The sequence below is a fragment of the Trichomycterus rosablanca genome, chromosome 10, assembly GCF_030014385.1.
Source record: "Trichomycterus rosablanca isolate fTriRos1 chromosome 10, fTriRos1.hap1, whole genome shotgun sequence".
Classification (NCBI taxonomy): Eukaryota; Metazoa; Chordata; class Actinopteri; order Siluriformes; family Trichomycteridae; genus Trichomycterus; species Trichomycterus rosablanca.
Window position 1 is genome coordinate 16,196,269 of NC_085997.1, and position 20,252 is coordinate 16,216,520.

Sequence of the window (20,252 nt, forward strand, 5' to 3'; positions counted from 1 at the left end):
ACAAACAATGCATCAATGACAACACCAAACTGTTGCACATATTAAGATGTGTTTGCAGGAAAAATGGGACAAAATAAAACCTGAAACACTTTGCTTGATATCCTTGGTGCCAAAACGCCTTTTAAGTGTTGTGAGAATGAATGGCCACATGGTAAATGCTTCATCGTCCCATTGAAGCTGAACAGACAAAACATGAAATATCTTGGATACAGTCTGCAATTAAATCAAATTCAATGTAGGAAACACTGCTTTTTATTTGCATTATGCGTATTGTCCCAATTTGTTCTGATCTGAGGTCATAACTTCTCAGAGCACTGCAGACATCAGAATAGTGTGTATAAATAGATGAATCAGTATATGATAAGGATTTCAGAATGTCTGTGTTCAGATTTATTTTATTTAACACCAGACACAGGGCAGGACTATACCATGGGCAGTCCATAAATAGCAATAACACAGTTCTGTATGTGCTTATATTAGGGAGCATCTATCTAGTTTTATGTGAAGTGGAAAGAAAACTGTGTACCCAAATAGACATAATATTGTATTCCGAACCATGAACTTTTGTAAAACTGACCACAGTAAAGAGAAAACTAAAAGAAGAAAATGCTGAGGATAATCTTATTTCTGCACTCAGGCAATAGGTTGCGTATTGTTAAAACAAAAATAGCACAAAATAATCATGTGACTGGAGAAAAGTGCTGCGGATAATTAGGAACACAGCAGAGGTTCAGCTGCTGTAGAAAGCAGAAACAGAAACATCAAAAAGGACTGGTGGCAGCTCGATGTGGTGGTGGTTAATCCCCTTGGGACTAAAAACTGGCTAACCATTTTACCTATTAATAATGTTAACTTATTAATTTTAATTTGACTGCTGCCTTTCTACACCATGTCTACTGTATCATATATATAAAAACATCCCCACATCCATGCTTGACTTTGTAGATAGTATTCTTCTGGTCTAAAGCCTCACCTTTTGCCACACAAACTGTGGATCCATGTGGCCAAACAACTAAATTATTTTAATTAGTCAATAAATAGATCTCAACAAGCCTATCCAAATTCTTTCTGGCTAACCATTTTACCTATTAATAATGTTAACTTCATTAAATTAATTTTAATTTGACTGCTGCCTTTATACATCACTGTCTACTGTGTCATATTGTATATATATATATATATGTGTATATTGTATATATATATGTGAAAAAGTATATGTCATGTGAAAAAGTTAGGACACCCCATGAGAACCTTTGTTGTTTTGAAGATATTTAAACAAATGAACATTTGAGCTTCATTTGAACAGTATTGAGAGATGGAGCTTATATAACTAAACAAATAAAACTGAAAAAATTACTTTTAAACACAAGTTGTAAAATGTAATAAACAAAAAAGAAAATTTATTGTGAGGAAAAAGTTAGGACACCCTATGTCCTAATAGCTGGTGTTTCCCCCTTTGGCTGAAATAACCTCAATTAGACATTTCCTATAACCATCTACCGTCTCTGACATCAACTGGAAGAAAGTTTTCCCCACTCCTCCATGCAGAATTTCTTCAGCTGTGTGAGGTTTGATGGGTTTCTTGCATGCACAGCCAGTTTCAAATCACCACACAGCATCTCAATAGGATTAAGATCTGGGCTTTGACTTGGCCATTCCAGAACTCTCCATTTCTTTCTTTTGAGCCATTCCTTGGTGGATTTACTTGGATGTTTTGGGTTGTTGGCATGTTGCATGGTCCACCTCTGCTTCAGCTTCAGTTTTTGGACAGATGGTCTTACATTTTTCTCAAGCACCCTCTGATACAGTGAAGAATTCATTGTGGATTCTATAATGGAGAGCTTGCCAGGCCGTGCTGCTGCAAAGCAGCCCCAAACCATGACATTTCCACCTCCATGCTTCACAGTTGGTATGAGGTTCTTGTTCCCAAATGCTGTGTTTGGTTTGTGCCAAACATGTCTTCTGTTACTGTGCCCAAATAATTCAGCTTTGGATTCATCTGTCCAAAGCACATTGTTCCAGAAGTGCTGGTCTTTGTCTAGGTGTTCTCTGGTAAACTTTAGTCTTGCCCTGATGTTTTTTTCACAGCAAGGGTTTCCTCCTTGCTCACCTCCCATGAAAATCAAACTTGTGCAGTCTCTTTCTGATGGTAGATGCATGTACCTTGACATCAGCTGTGGCAAGAGCAATCTGTAGGTCCCGTGATGACATTGTAGGATTATTGGAGATTTCTTTACGCATCTTGCAGTCTGCTCTTGGGCTGAACTTGCTAGGACAGCCTGACCTGGCCATGTTGGCAGTTGTTTTAAATGTTCACCACATGTAAATGATTTTCCGGACAGTGAAATGGCTGATTTCTAATTGTTTTAAGATCTTTTTAAATCCCTTCCCAGACTCATATGCATTTACAGCCTCAGAAAGCTCTTTAGATCTCACCATGGTGATATCACTTACTTCAACAATCAAGAGCAAACCAAACTAATGTATGAGGTTTAAATAAAACTCCACTGTCCTCTAACTAGGGTCTAATCATTGCAGCTGATGTGGTGCACCGGATTCTAATTTTAGACATTTTAAGTAGTAATAAATGTGGGGGTGTCCTAACTTTTTCCTCACAATAAATTTCAATTTTTGTTCATTACATTTTACAGCTTGTGTTTAAAAGTAATTTTTTAACATTTTATTTGTTTAGTTATATAAGCTCCATCTTTTAGTACTGTTCAAATGAAGCTCAAATGTTCATATGTTTAAATATGTTCAAAAAGACAAAGGATTTCATGGGGTGTCCTAACTTTTTCACATGACTGTATATATAAACATCCCCACATCCAGGCTTGACTTTGTACTGTAGATAGTATTCTTCGGGTCATAAGCCTTTCCTTGTGCTAGGAGAGACAAACCGTGGGCCAAACAGCTCCAGTTTCAATTAATTAATAAATATAACTCAACAAGACTACCCAAATTCTTTTTGATGTTTTCCAGTCAACCCTTCCTGTGCTTCTTGGTCAACAGACTCTGGTAATGAAGTTCTTGGTTGTAAAGTAACCTTCTTATGGTTGCAATTTACACATTTGTCCCAGCCTTCATCAGGTCATCGTGTCGTCTTTTCCAAGTAACACAGGGATTTTTCTTTGTTGTACTAATCATATTGCTTCTGGATATTTCAGAAAATCCCTGGCTGGTGTTTATATAACACATCACAGCTAAAGCAAATTAAGGAACATTATTGATTTCCCAGTGATTTAATCATGTTGTAACCCAACTTTAGGTCATACAGACTATCAACAGGTTTTAAAATCAGCAATATCATGTAGGGGTTGAATAATTTGACATGGTAGTACAAACAAAATATCCTGCTTCTCTAAAATAGATGTTAAAGTTACCTTTTTATTCAAGTCAGAGCTGTTATCTGAAGTGAATTGCTGGTGGTACGGTGTGACAACAATAAGTGTTCCATCAACCACTGATGTGAACACTGAGGGATTATAACATTACACAAAGCTAGTGAGTGAATATCTGTATACTGGGGATATTTTGAGCATATCTGAATATTGGGGAAATGTGTAATAATATATTTAAAAAGCAAAAACAGGATTGGTACATTAAATGTGTTTATGTGTGAAAGATTACATGGGGTTTACAATAATATGCAGTAGAACCAAAGTAAAACAATGTAAACTAAACTGCTATTTTTCATTTAGAAAAAAAAAACAAAGGTTAATAAAAACAGATGAAAGTCAGTCTAGTACTGCACCTGCAGCCATTTAAATGCTAATTGAACAAAAGGTTGTTTGAAAAACAAAAAACAACAACGTAGATGCAGAGAAAGAGAGGGCAAAAGGGGGAAGAGAGTACAAGAGCGCAATCTGCACCCTAGACTCCATATTTCCTCCTAAGGTGTTACCACGGCAACACTGACAGTGCGAAACGTTGAATCAGAGAAACAAAATACTTGACATTTCATCTCTGCCTTTAAATTAATTTTACACCAGGGACACTCGGCAGGCCAAGTGTTCAGCTAATCAAATCTGCACTGATGATCTCCGAAGATTGAAAGATAATAATATAGCATGTGTTTGTGGGAAGAACTGACATTTTCAGTCTAAGTGCATTTGAGGTTCCACACTGCTCCCTGAATGAAAAAATTTGAATTTCCAGTTTGAATTCAACTAGATTCTTCATTACTGAATCTGAAATGAACTAGTGTGCATGTACAGCAATAGACTGCAGCAGGGAAAAACCACCTTACAGGTGGAGCCATCTCTGGCATTCATCTGTCTGGATGTCATCACATTGCCAAGTGCTTGTGGGGTCTGTGTTTGTACGATTTCCATACCGCCATGCTGGAAAGAATTCCTCTACTGGATTAAGAAAAGGGGGATATGGTGGAAGGTACAGCCATACAAAATGTGGGTTGGTGGCAAACCAGTCGTGGTGTCTTCCTGTTGAGGTTATGGATCATTTTGAGTTTGTCAAGGAACTTTAGCAAAAAGGGAGTGTTATAAGGTCCAAGTTGTGTGTTGTGATGTATGAACCCATGCTGACCAAGACATTTACATTTACTTTTTTAGCATTTAGCAGACACTTTTATCCAAAGTGACTTACAGTATTGATACAGTATACAGTCTAAGCAATTGAGGGTTAAGGGTCCAACAGTGGTAACCTGGCAGTGGTGGGGATTTGAACCAGCAACCTTTTGATTACTAGTACAGTATCTTAACCACTAGGCTACAACTGCCTAAGACATTTCTACTATGCTGCCCAGGGACATTGGCAAAGGCATAGTTATCAGTAATGTTCATCCCCTATATTATCTTCTGCAGGTTGAAAATATAAGCAGGTAACTGAAGGCTGTCCTCAAAGCACAACATTATGAACACCTATTAATTAATAGCACCCTCTGGTGTACAGTAAATACAGTGAATTCAGAAAGTATCCATACCCCTTGACTTTTTGCACAATTTGTGTTGTGTATTTGATTTGGAATGGAAATAATTGCCACTGTCACTCATTGATCTACCCTTAATGACCCATGATGATTAAATTATTTGAACTTATTTTGATTTTATTCAGGAGTATTCAGACTCTTTATTCAATATTTTGTAGAATCCCCTTTTAGCAACAATTACAGGTGTGTCTTTGTGGATATGTTTCCAGAGACTGTGCACACCTGAAGTTGAGGTTAATCACCTATAAAATGCTCATTTTTTCACACTCCTTCAGATTAGATGTTGTGTTTCTGTGAAATGTTATCTTCAGGTCTTTTTAGTGATGTTTATAAAATTTTAAGTCTGGTCTTTGGCCGAGTCACTCAAGGACATTATTACCAACCATTTTGTCCTTGTTTCACTTGTCTTTGTACTATGTTTCACTGCAGGGATGGTATAAGTCAGGTGATGTGCAGTGCCTGTTTCTGACAAAGAGCTCACTGTTCTGTCGAAAAAGTTCAATTTTCATCTTATCAGACCATAAAATCTGATTCATAAAAGAATTATGTTACCAGGGTCCTTCACATGATGTTTGGGATGTGAACTCCAACTCAACAGTGGCTTTTATTTTATCACTACTCTACAACCCCAAATCAGAAAAAGTTGGGACAGCATGGAAAATGCAATTAATAAAAAAACACAGTTTCTTACATTACCTTTGACTTTTATTTGATTGCAGACAGGATGAACCTGAGATATTTCATGTTTTATCTGCTCAACTTCATTTCATTTATTAATAAACATCCATTCCTGCATTTCAGACCTGCAACACATTCCAAAAAAAGTTGGGACAGTAAAGCATTTATTACTTTATAATGTTGCCCTAATGTTCCTTTTCACCACACTTAAAAGACGTTTTGGCACTGAAGATACCAAGTGATTTAGTGTTTCAGCTTTTATTTTATCTCATTCTTCCTGCAAACACGTCTTAAGATGTGCAACAGTACGGGGTCGTCGTTGTCACATTTTTCCTTTTAAAATTTTCCACACATTCTCTATTGGGGACAGGACAGGACTTCAGGCAGGCCAGTCCAGTACCCGTACCCTCTTCTTCCGCAACCATGCCTTTGTAATGTGTGCAGCATGTGGTTTTTAAACATTTCTATAATTTTCTCAAGCATTTGTTGACTTGATTTGTTAACTGGAGATCCTCAAAACATGAAATATCTTAGGTTCAAACTGTCTGCAATCAAATAAAAGTCAAAGTAAATGTAAGGTACACTGCATTTTTACTTATTTGCATTTTCCATACTGTCCCAACATTTTCTGATTTGGAGTTGTATAATGACCTAATTTTATGGAGTGCTGCAGATATAGTTGTCTATTCGACAGGGTCTTCCACCACTGCACAGGATTTTTTGACCAGGAGTGACCATTGGATTTTCTCCTACTGACCAAGGCACTTCCTGCATAAATACACGATTTGGCTGGATGGCCAATTCTCTGAAGATTCAAAGTTGTGCCAAGATTCTTCCATTTAAAAATTACTGAGGCCACTATTCTCCTGAGAACACTCAAGTCTCTATATTTTGTATTATATCCATGCCCTGGTATATGCCTTGCCTTAATTTGATTGCAGCAATCCACAGACAGTTCTGGGACTTAATGACTTGACATGACATGCATTGACAATGTAGTTTAAATTGTAGCATTTTATAGATCCAGGTCTGTGCCTCTCCAAACTATGTACAATCAATTCAAATTGCAACAATTTGAATTGATTGGACATAGTTTTCTATCTCTAACTGAGTTCTAGACACATCTGGAGGATAATTAAAGCATACAGGAGGTGCCTGACCACAATCTGGATTGCCATGGCAAACTGTCTTGGACATTTAGATTTTTAAAACAATTTCAGTTTAACTCTAACAATTCTATGTTTTCACTTCATCATTATGGGTGCTTGTAGATTGATGTGTAAAATGGCACTTACAGCTATTCAGATTTGAATCTGCAACACAATAAAATGTGCATAATGTCAATGCATAATGTATGTGCATAATGGTGGTGTTGTGTTAGTGTGTGTTGTGCTGGTATGAGTAGATAAGACACAGCAATGCTGATGGAGTTTTTAAACTCCTCATTGTCACTGCTGGACTGAAAATAGTCCACCAACCAAAAATATCCAGCCAACAGTGCCTTGGGGCAGCGTCCTGTGACCACTGATGAAAGTCTAGAAGATGACCAACTCAAACCGCATCAATAGATGAGCCATCGTCTCTGACTTTACATCTACAAGGTGGACCAACTAGGTAAGAGTGTCTAATAGAGTGGACACGGTATTGGACACGGTATTTAAAAACTTCAGCAGCGCTGCTGTGTCTGATCCATTCATACCAGCACAACACACACTAACACACCACCACCATGTCAGTGTCACTGCAGTGCTGAGAATGATCCACCACCTAAATAATACCTGCTCTGTAGTGGTCCTGTGGGGGTCCTGACCATTGAAGAACAGGGTGAAAGCAGGCTAAAAAAGTATGTAGAGAAACAGATGGACTACAGTCAGTAATTGTAGATTTACAAAGTGCTTCTATGTGGTAAATGGAGCTGATAAAATGGACAGTGAGTGTAGAAACAAGGAGGTGGTTTTAATGTTATGGCTGATCGGTGTGTGTAGTACATACACAGTGCATGCATGATGAAAATAAAGTTTTTCTGAAATAGTCTGTGCTATGTACCAGTACACAACATCTCAAATGAATAAATGTGAACGCCTGTGGGTTAGACCTGTGGGTATAACATGTTCACGTCATGTCTTAGTTGAAAGCATCTTCCAGTAGGGTTTGTGGTGCATCGTACCCTCCCCTCCCCCATCTGGTTCATTCCAACGCAGAGCAGAGAAGAGCAGGAACGCAGCAGCATCAGCAGCATCATGAAGCTCTGCTTCAGTACCGGACAGCTCCAGCTAAATGAACAAGATTAATACAATTCCAAACAAGGCTTTGATGACATCCCAGCATCACAGATGTACATGTCGCATATGATGCTGACATGCGCACAACCTTTACGTTTTGCCTGCTAATCTCGATGGCTTGATCTCCTTAATCTGCTGTAAAAGGAAATGGTTGATAGGAATGGCTCATCGTTTGGTTTAACGCATGAAGAGGACGCAAACCTTCATTCAATCTTATGTACCAGCCTCCTCAGCAATCAACGATGGCAGCAGAAATCAGCACCCCGCGGTGATAAGCATTCACATCACGGACTGTTGAGTAGATCAGGGCTGAAACCAGGTTTCTAGGAATGCAAAGAGATGCAAAAATCCGCCAGAAAGCAGCATTAATCTCAGCAAGTCGAGCATAATTTCTTGTAAAAGCTTGAGTTTGAATGCAGAGCCAGTAACATCTTGAGGATTGAAAGGATGTACGCTGCTCTAGCGCTCCTGATCATGTCCGTGTCCTATTTCAGCTCCGGATTTGCGCTCAGCTCGCATTTTGATTCAGGTGAGCTATATTGTCATTTATGTCTCATTGAAGCAATGTGCGTTGCGTGCAGACATGTTGTGATATGATGCTGTGGATAGAATAGCTTTTTTGGTGAATGGTAAACATCTCAGCATCTTTTCCGGACGCAAAGTGCGGCGAATGCGGAGAAGCGCTTGCAGCAAATTCTTGTTACTGCAGGTTTTCGAATAGGTGCTGCTGATACTTGCTTACGTTTAAAGACATTCATAATTAGGAGATTTTGCAATAATTTAGTATGCAGTATGTTGTCAAAGCCCTTGACTGTAGTACAGCTGAATTAGCTATAGAAACAGTAATCAATTGTAGAGCTTTGAGTGGTTTTTATGTGTCTGCTTATCTTCTCTCTGACCGCAGAGATTGAATGTGAGATGATGAGATGATTATCTTTCATATATGAATAATCTGACGTTTTGCTATTACTGACCAAAAACTAAACGCACAGTTAAATTATCTTAGTCTTTAAACAATGTTAGGGAAATTGGTATTGGTATCAGAACTGTTCTTGTGGGGATGGTTGTCACACTTATGATAAGAATGGCTGTCACATAAATACACAAATGTTTGCATGTTTTTGCCTTCAAGATGTCTACGTGTTGGTGTGTGCGTACAGTCAGAACCAGAATTATTGCCACTCCTCCCTCCCCCAGGTAAAAGAAAAAAAAAAAATCATGCCCACCACGAATAGAAGAGTTCACAAGATTCTGTATTGATGAGAACTTCTATGCTCTATGCTCTATGCTCCAATCCCATTAAGAATGAAGAAAATACTAAATGGCGTTCTTTTTTTCAAGCAAATGGAAATGTTCTTTTACACTTTTATTTTAACTGCTGTTAACAGCAAAAATAAATAATAATAATAATAATAATAAACATGACTCTTTAACCTGAAGCAAAACTGTAATCACTAAGTTCATATTTCTTTAGTAGGCACTCAATTTCTTGTCTATTTTACCTGAAATGGTAATGACTTCTCTAGAAAGTGAAGTATAAAACTCACATGAGTATATTGGATTGTGTGGTTATCTCTAATTGAAAGAGTCTCTCTGTGTAGTGGTGGGAATGGGGAGAATTAATTAAGTTTGTAATGACTATCAGATAATGAAGTCCACAGTATACCACTGTACCACTGATTATTCATGCTGAATCACAGAATGTGTAATACAGTGTATCTGTACTATTTAAAGGCACAATTTAAATGGTCTGAATATATATATATATATATATATATATATATATATATATATACAGTATATATACTGGTGCTGGTCATAAAATTAGAATATCGTGAAAAAGTTGATTTATTTCAGTAATTCCATTCAAAAAGTGAAACTTGTATATTATATTCATTCATTACACACAGACTGATATATTTCAAATGTTTATTTCTTTTAATGTTGTTGAACTAATGAAAACCCCAAATTCAGTATCTCAGAAAATTAGAATATTGTGACAAGGTACAATATTGAAGACACCTGATGCCACACTCTAATCAGCTAATTAACTCAAAACACCTGCAAAGGCCTTTAAATGGTCTCTCAGTCTAGTTCTGTAGGCTACACAATCATGGGGAAGACTGCTGACTTGACAGTTGTCCAAAAGACGACCATTGACACCTTGCACAAGGAGGGCAAGACACAAAAGGTCATTGCTAAAGAGGCTGGCTGTTCACAGAGCTCTGTATCCAAGCACATTAATAGAGAGGCGAAGGGAAGGAAAAGATGTGGTAGAAAAAAGTGTACAAGCAATAGGGATAACCGCACCCTGGAGAGGATTGTGAAACAATCTGGAGGTCTGGAGGAAGAGAGGAGAGGCACAGAATCCACGTTGCTTGAGGTCCAGTGTAAAGTTTCCACAGTCAGTGATGGTTTGGAGTGCCATGTCATCTGCTGGTGTTGGTCCACTGTGTCCACTGTGAGGTCCAAGGTCAACGCAGCCGTCTACCAGGAAGTTTTAGAGCACTTCATGCTTCCTGCTGCTGACCAACTTTATGGAAATGCAGATTTCATTTTCCAACAGGACTTGGCACCTGCACACAGTGCCAAAGCTACCGGTACCTGGTTTAAGGACCATGGTATCCCTGTTCTTAATTGGCCAGCAAACTCGCCTGACCTTAACCCCATAGAAAATCTATGGGGTATTGTGAAGAGAAAGATGCGATACACCAGACCCAACAATTCAGAAGAGCTGAAGGCCACTATCAGAGCAACCTGGGCTCTCATAACACCTGAGCAGTGCCACAGACTGATGGACTCCATGCCACGCCGCATTGCTGCAGTAATCCAGGGAAAAGGAGCCCCAACTAAGTATTGAGTGCTGTACATGCTCATACTTTTCATGTTCATACTTTTCAGTTGGCCAACATTTCTAAAAATCCTTTTTTTGTATTGGTCTTAAGTAATATTCTAATTTTCTGAGATACTGAATTTGGGGTTTTCATTAGTTGTCAGTTACAATCATCAACATTAAAAGAAATAAACATTTGAAATATATCAGTCTGTGTGTAATGAATGACTATAATATACAAGTTTCACTTTTTGAATGGAATTACTGAAATAAATCAACTTTTTATGACCAGCACCAGTATATATATATATATATATACACACACACACACACACACTGATCAGAGATAACATTAAAACCACCTCCTTGTTTCTACTCTCACTGTCCATTTTATCAGCTCCACTTACCATATATAAGCACTTTGTAGTTCTACAATTACTGACTGCAGTCCATCTGTTTCTCTGCATGCTTTGTTAGCCTCATTTCATGCTGTTCTTCAATGGTCAGGACTCTCCCAGGACCACTACAGAGTAGGTAGTATTTGGGTGGTGAATGATTCTCAGCACTGCAGTGACACTGACATGGTGGTGGTGTGTTAGTGTGTGTTGTGCTGGTATGAGTGGATAAGACACAGCAATGCTGATGGAGTTTTTAAACTTCTCACTGTCACTGCTGGACTGAGAATAGTCCACCAACCAAAATTATCCAGCCAACAGCGCCCTGTGGGCAGTGTCCTGTGACCACTGATGAAGGGAAGTGGAGGGGAAGCGGAGCTGATAAAATGGACAGTGAGTGTACAAACAAGGAGGTGGTTTTAATGTTATGGCTGATCAGTGTATAACTATTATTATTTACTTATATACATTATTAATACACACACAGATAGAAACATATTCCTGATGTTTAGCTTGGGCTACTCATGAATGCTTACTTTTACCAAATCTACTTTTGGTGGAAACAGTTTTTTTTTAAATATATCCCATGATTCTACATAACACCAACCCTTTATAGACTGTTATCACTTATCCTTGACTGCTCCCTGACTAAAGTGTAAGTAAGAGTGGCAGTAAGTAATTTTGGTCTGAACCCCTGCAGTCCCAGTGTCAAGCAACCTATCCCAATGTGAGTTGTAAAAGCTTTTACTGTTCCCTTCCTGCTGTTCTAGTCATGATCCATCAGAGGTGATGGAGGAACATGCTTGACTCTCTGGCTAGAGGCTAATAAATAAGATGATTTATGGTTTTGATTAGAATAAAGGGTTGATGACAGAGAGAAAGAGGTCATAGCTACTGGGTACAGCTGGGGTTTTTTTCATGACACATGCTGCATGCAAATGAGAGCTTTTTTGGTTGGTTTACATTTTTAGGGATGGAATAAATTGTCTGTTGTATATTTGTATACTTTTTTAAATAGTTTCTCTTTTACATGTGGATTAAACTATTTTTGTTATTTGTCATTGATAATTAACTACCAGCCTTTTTTTTTTTTTGATTAAAACAGCTTTCTTTACCAGTTTCTTCTATTTTTAAATATCTTTTATGTTTCAGGTCGTGAAACTACTTTTAATGTAAGACAAAGATAAGCTGGATGAACACAAAATTCCATTATCAACAAATAGAGAAAACTTGAAACAGTAGTGAGCCTTCCCAGAAATGGCCAACCTACTAAAACTTCACAAAAATGCATTGATGACTAATCCAAGAAGTCACAAATGAACCCAGACAAACATCTAAAGAACTGCAGGCCTTACTTGTCTCAGTTAAGGTCAATGTAAACGATTACAATACAAAAGACAGTGGACAAAAATGGCATTCATGTTGTTGCGAGGCACGAGCCACTGAGAAACGTAAAGACTCGTCTCTCTATATCTTACTTTAAAATAAGGTGTAAGATCTGAAACATTTAAATGTGACAAATTATTAACGAATTAGCAAAAACAGAAGAAATTTGAACAGAAGAAATTTTTACAGCACTATATTTCCTTTAGAAAAAAACTACTTATGTATTTTTGACAGCACAAGCTAACACAAAGCATTTAACCAAATTAACATGACAGGTTTTAAAAAACTAAATTTTGGTTTATTGTGGTGAATTGGAGACATGTAGATTTAATACTCTTGACATCCTAGGGCAAGATAGAGATGCTTTTGCCTGGCTTCATGTTTTGGTTTTATTTTTTGCCTGTTTAAAGCGGTATTTCTTGTGTCCTGTACAAAGCAATACGTTCCATTTATTAATTTGAGTTTTTTTCCGCTGCGCCACCTGAGCAGCTGATTTACATAAAAAAAAAAAAAAAAAAAAATATATATATATATATATATATATATACAGTATATATATATATATATAGTCATAAATTGAAGGCAGCCTTTATGTTTGCACCCAAATTTGACTTTATCCTGGATAATACAGTTGTTCATTGCCCCTACATGGGTGTAAATTGCGCCAACATTTTCAAAATTGCGGTGAAAATAAATGGAACATTGCTCAATACTTGCAACATCAAGGTTACAACAAGAATGGAACAAGCTGCTTGCCCTGTTACATAGATTTATTTTGCAACTTTAACCCGTTCAGCCAAAACAGGTGTTTGTATAAGTAGTTACTACAAGGAGATAGAACTGTGAGTCAAAACTGTCCAAAATAGTCTTTCAGAGACTATCTAGTTTCATAGGATTAGTGCAGAAGTCTAAATATGTATGTTTTATTTAAGGATTAAAATGTAAATATTGCTGGTAACTGCTTATTAACTGATTACTGCTTATTACTGTGTATTACAAATTACTCAAATCACCACGTTTATTGGTTGCACTAATGATGGAGAACATGTGTAATCGTGATTGGATATTGTAGATCTCTGTATGGGGGTGTGTATCAGGAGAAGGAAATTTCATATTGTTCACTTTGTAGGGTGTGGATGATGGATGATGATACTTATTACATCACTGTTCAGCAGAAAGAACTAATGGGTACTTACTGGCATTCTTGGCAAGCTCATGTCTGGGCTTTCTGAGCTCAGATTTCTTATTGGACACCAGTTCAGAGAGCAGCTGGCCTCCTCTGCATATAGGAGGAGCATAAACCAGTGTTTTTGATTGTGCTTTTGATCAGTGAACTGTAAACATCACATACATAAGAGTTATTGGATACAACGATTTAACAATTCGCAGTTCCCAATGGCATCACATGTTTAGGGACTGACCTGGGACCAGAGTGCTGGGTAAGAAAAGATTTCTTATTGTCTACAGTGTGATTTATAGACCACTACTTGCTCTAATAGATTAAATAGGGTAAAGCATTAGATGCAAGGTTAATGACACAGTCTCAAAAATCTGCCAGGGAATAATATAAGTTAAATGTTTCAAAACAGTGTAATGTACACACTAACTGATATAACCAGATTGGTTTGTTGTTGTTGACTTAAGCCAAAACCAACACCATACCATGCTGAAGTTAATGTTTGCTGAATAACACAAACAGTACAAACCATGTGGTTAAATCATACATGCAACCGTCAACGTAGACTTATTACTTCAAATCTTGTCGGGTTTAGAGAGACTGGAATGCTCCACACAGGATGCTATTAAGGTTTACATTTTCCATATTGTTAATTTCCATACTATTATCTCCTATCTGAAGTCATTCTTTATACACAAACTTTATTAGGCATGAAATCTGGGTCTCCATGCAAGTTTAAATCTCTATTGTGTGTACGAGAGTGAACAGTATAAGAGCAGGGTGAAAATGTGTGGGTGTCTACAGAAGACAGTGCAGGATAATCAATGGTAAAAGCAGAAAAAGAGCCGTTGAAGAAAAAAACAAGCCACTGTGATATCTCTCTCGTTTTCAATCTAATGCTTTTTATATAAATCTTTTAGGTATAAAATATTTTCAATTAATCTTTTAGCTGCTCCTCAATCAAATAGATATTTAATATTTTTTATATATTATTTGCAAACATCGCTTGTTTTTAAAATTGCAAAGTCAGAGCCAAAACCCATTTAAGATAATTTGACATAAATTGGGGCTGTTAGTGAAATTAATATTCCAGAAATCTTGCTGAACTAAAGCTGCTTTGTTGCTAAACTGCTTTGTTGTCAATGGATAACTAACACAAAATGTAGTCATGAAACAATAACAACTAAAATGACATCCCACCCAACACTGACTGACCAGTGGTGTACCATTACTGGATGAGTCTGCCATGGCTTTTTTTAGTCCAGTAATGAAATTTATTGGTCTGTTTTTGCCACTCCCTGTCCACACTGATACTATATTTGTATTTCATACATCTATGTCTTTTATATTTTACAGTGTCTCAAGATGAAAGCTTGAATCTAAAATGATTTATTTGTCCAGCATCTGTTTGCTCATGCAAATAAATTATTTTGTTTATTCCTTGTTTTGCACGCACTGTTACATGTGTAAAATCTCACTCCTGCTTTCAGAAATGTGCTTAATACTCCTGAAATGTGCTTAATACATGTAGCAATGCAGATATATTCAGCTTTAGTTACCTTAAAATTATGTTTATCTTTAAGAGATGTATTTCCCACATATGTCGATGCTTCACAAAAGCAGTAACTAATCTGTTTAACATATACAGTAGACCCTTAAGTTACGAACGATTTACCATACGAACATTTTGGGTTACGAACGATCTTTTTCAACTTAACGTACAAACAAATTTCAGATTACAAACCGAAATTCGCGAAACACGTGACGTCACAAACAAATTGGCCAGGTCACTACGTGATGCTGGTGGAGGAAAACATTTCCTGACTCGCTTCTCCAAAACACCCCAAAGTGGCTCAATAATATTTAGATCTGGTGACTGTGCAGGCCATGGGAGATGTTCAACTTCACTTTCATGTTCATCAAACCAATCTTTCACCAGTCTTGCTGTGTGTATTGGTGCATTGTCATCCTGATACACGGCACCGCCTTCAGGATACAATGTTTGAACCATTGGATGCACATGGTCCTCCAGAATGGTTCGGTAGTCCTTGGCAGTGACGCGCCCATCTAGCACAAGTATTGGGCCAAGGGAATGCCATTATATGGCAGCCCAAACCATCACTGATCCACCCCCATGCTTCACTCTGGGCATGCAACAGTCTGGGTGGTACGCTTCTTTGGGGCTTCTCCACACCGTAACTCTCCCGGATGTGGGGAAAACAGTAAAGGTGGACTCATCAGAGAACAATACATGTTTCACATTGTCCACAGCCCAAGATTTGCGCTCCTTGCACCATTGAAACCGACGTTTGGCATTGGCACAAGTGACCAAAGGTTTGGCTATAGCAGCCCGGCCGTGTATATTGACCCTGTGGAGCTCCCGACGGACAGTTCTGGTGGAAACAGGAGAGTTGAGGTGCACATTTAATTCTGCCGTGATTTGGGCAGCCATGGTTTTATGTTTGTTGGATACAATACGGGTTAGCACCCGAACATCCCTTTCAGACAGCTTCCACTTGCGTCCACAGTTAATCCTGTTGGATGTGGTTTGTCCTTCTTGGTGGTATGCTGACATTACCCTGGATACCGTGGCTCTTGATACATCACAAAGACTTGCTGTCTTGGTCACAGATGCGCCAGCAAGACGTGCACCAACAATTTGTCCTCTTTTGAACTCTGGTATGTCACCCATAATGTTGTGTGCATTGCAATATTTTGAGCAAAACTGTGCTCTTACCCTGCTAATTGAACCTTCACACTCTGCTCTTACTGGTGCAATGTGCAATTAATGAAGATTGGCCACCAGACTGGTCCAATTTAGCCATGAAACCTCCCACACTAAAATGACAGGTGTTTCAGTTTCATTGTCCAACCCCTGTATATATATACAGTAAGCGAACATTCGGACAGCGGACTGTGTTTTTTCAATGTTTTCTTTATATTCTGTAAAATTCAATGTTAAAATGGCCTCAAAGAATGTGCAGAGAAAGCATAGTGTTGTATAATGTTGTATAATTACTCCTGCCAGTAGCTGTCACTGTGTATCAAACAGAGGGGACAGTGAGTGAGAGAGACGAAGGAATTTGCTGAGTAAAGTATTCTTTCTTTCATGAATAAAGAAATTGAAGAAGATTTAACAACACAGTTCTTAACAGTAAGTTGAGATTACATCTTGCTGTAAATAAATAGCTGTAAAGAAATGATGAACAATATGCTGGTGTATGAGCTCAGCATGTTGTTTATTGCGGTTACACAAGGTTCTTCAGTTCACAAGATTATATCGAACACACTCCTGGACAATTTTGTATCTCCAATTCACCTCACTTGAATGTCTTTGGACTGTGGGAGGAAACCGGAGCACCAGGAGGAAACCCACAAACACACAGGGAGAACATGCAAACTCCACACAGAAAGGGGAGTTGGACCTGGACCAGCCCACCTGGGGATCGAACCCAGGACCTTCTTGCTGTGAGGCGACAGTGGTACCCACTTAGCCACTGTGCCGCCCATTTATTGGGGTGACCTCATCAACAATTTGGCTGGTTAGGTGTTAAAGCAATAAGCCACGAGAGGCCGTGCATTACTGTTATTTTAGTACGGGGATGACTTCTTTCCCCGTGCTAAAATTATAACAGTAATGCACGGTCTCGAGTGGCTTATTGCTTTTATTAAACGGCGGTCAACAAAAAATATAATAAATACAACAATGTTTAATTCATAAATGTATTTATCGTGTATAAACTTACAATAAAGCATTCTTCCGCGACGCAAAATAGTTCGATTAACAGTGTTGCTAGGCAACATGAGGGCGAAAATAATATTAACTTTTTCGATTCAGTGGCGTATTAATATGGAATGATGTGAGGTGGTCCTAGGTGTGCGTTTATCGGGGATTTTACAACGGCTTCGAACGCGGCTCAGCCAATCAGATTTTAGGACCGGAACTATCTGTTTTATAATTTCCCATAGACTTACAGCATTTTCTGTAAAGACAAAAATTTGCCAATCAATTATTATGGTGAGTCACATGATGTAACTCCTATGACTTATAATGCCATGTTAAAGTCACCTCGCTCTATTTTATACCAAAGTAAGAGGCCAATGTAGGTAAATTACACTGAAAAAGATTAGATGTGGATGCTAACCACTCTCTACAGTATAATCTATAACTGAATACAATCTCTCATATAATATCTACAAGGTATAATACAGTTTTTGTTTTACAAATGTTTAAACACATTTTCAGAAACTGTGGCTCAATTTCTTAAAACTTTGAACACAAACTCATAAGAGAGACCATAAGCGTAAAATACACTGGCATTCAAGAGCTGGGATTTAGAGTACATCGCATCAAATCTTAGCTCTGCCATCTGGCTGGACTGGGTGGCTACATGAACAACGTTTGGCTGTTGTTCATTCAGGAGAGAGCTGGATAGGGACCTCATAACTGATGCGATTACAACCTTTGCTGGCTGATGGATTGCGTCTGTCTGTGCACAAAGCTGATTGCCTATGAACTCGCCTCGTGCAGGTGAAAAGATGCAGTCGGCTACTGCTCATGTGTCGGAGGGGACGTGTGTCAGCTCGCTCTCCTCAATCGGGATGGGGGTCAGCACCAGTAGAGAGGAAGCATAATGCAATTGGGTAAAAATTGGATGCGCTAAAATCTGAAGAAAAAGGGGAGAAAATGCAAAAAGAAAATAGCTGCACAAATTGAAAAAAAAAAAAAAGAAAAAAAAGAGAGATAGTTATTTGTCACTGCAATACAATGTGTTCAGCTAAACAAAAAAAAATTGCAAATACAATGAAACAGATCACTCTGCATCCTGCCTCTGATCCTAGTCAGGCCAGAGGACCTTATCCACATCAGCCGTGATTATCTTTTTCTATTAATCAGTGGGGGATCCATTCCTGGCATTCATCTGCATGGATGTCATCACATGCCTTTTTCACTGTCTGAATTAATGCCACGTGCTCATGGGGTCTGTGTTTGTACAATTTTCTACAATTTTCTAAATGCCATGCTAAAAAGAATAACTCTACAGAATAAGAAATAGGGACTATGGTGGAAGGAACAGCACTAAAATGTACAAATTAAAATGCTCTTCCAATTGAGTTTGCACAGGTGCAGCATGAGTGAAACTAATTGGTAATCAGGGTGCTGCATCTTGAAAGCCAGTGTTTCTAGGCAACCAAAGTGTGTTAGATGATGCAGTTTGTGTTTAGATGTTTGCAAATCTTTGATTTCAAATGATATTTGAGTGAGAATAAATGGATTTGCACTTAGAGTGTAGTTTGGAACCATGTTGATACACAAGCTTTTCAGAACTGTGTGCTTAGTTCCATTTTTGTGTGTATGAAATGGGGAAAAATTGTAATATTTGGCTTATTTAAAATTAATGTGCATGGAGAGACTAAAAACACAAGCAACAAACAGATAACTCTAAACAGTACATAGGTTTGATCTGTCCACCTGTAAGGCTCATTGCCTTCCTCCTTAGAATTAAGCAAATACAGGGTAATTGAGCAGACATTATTTAATAGGAGTTTAAGTGCAGTGAATAATACTCATAGCCAGTGCATTAAACCATCCCATAACTGGTGATCATTCATGTTAATCACATTTTACTATTCATTTTCAGGAATTCTCCAAATGAAATTTAAATGTACAAATATTATAATTTGTGTATATTGATTCTGAAGCACAATCTGCCACAGCTGACCCACCAAAGACTCCTGTTTGAGAAGTCTGACCAGTCACCTAAAAAAAAACTAAACTCCAAAAACAGATCCATACAAAAATATAAATATATGTATTTATAATTTACATTTCTAATATATACTTCAAACACAAATACATTAGAAATAATGCTCCTATATCTACACCGATCAGCCATAACATTAAAACCACCTCCTTGTTTCTACACTCACTGTCCATTTTATCAGCTCCACTTACCATATAGAAGCACTTTGTAGTTCTACAATTACTGACTGTAGTCCATCTATTACTCTTCATACCTTTTTAGCCTGCTTTCACCCTGTTCTTCAATGGTCAGGACCAGGCACGTGCACAGATAGACCCCTAGTGGTGCTCAAGCACCTGCCCTTTTGCCCTGGATGAGAAAAGTGCCCTTTCTGCTGGAGCCCAATTTGTTTCTACATTCATCATTATTTAAAAATAAAAATTACCCTCTCTGTCATCAATTACCCCCGAAAGTGTTTTGATATCTGACGGGCAGTTATTTGAGTTCTTGAGAGAATTCTGCCCCGATCTGATCCGCCTTACCCCTCCCTCCTCCTCTACTAATATATGTAGAAGGCTAAACATAATGCTCTATGATATACTGTAGAACAGCATACAAAAATGATGAATAAATAGGAAAATGTTATTTAGCTGTCTATTTGATTTTATTGGCATAAAAATAAGCCCACTGTTAACATTAACTACCCAAAGTGGGTTTCTGATTTGAAATCAAAGGTAGGTCTTAAGTTGAGCTACATGACAGTCTGGTGAGGTAAATTGATACTAGTAATGGTATATTATTAGTGTAAT

General features: G+C 37.9%; 1 protein-coding gene across 1 annotated transcript in view; it reads left to right on the forward strand.

Annotated features, from left to right (window-relative positions):
- Positions 1-8,355: 8,355 nt before the first annotated feature.
- Positions 8,356-20,252, forward strand: part of aatkb (apoptosis-associated tyrosine kinase b) — a 61,515-nt gene continuing 49,618 nt past the window's right edge. The window contains exon 1 of the mRNA XM_063002883.1: positions 8,356-8,437. Coding sequence (XP_062858953.1) covers positions 8,356-8,437 — 82 coding nt within the window. The remainder of the gene's footprint in view (positions 8,438-20,252) is intronic.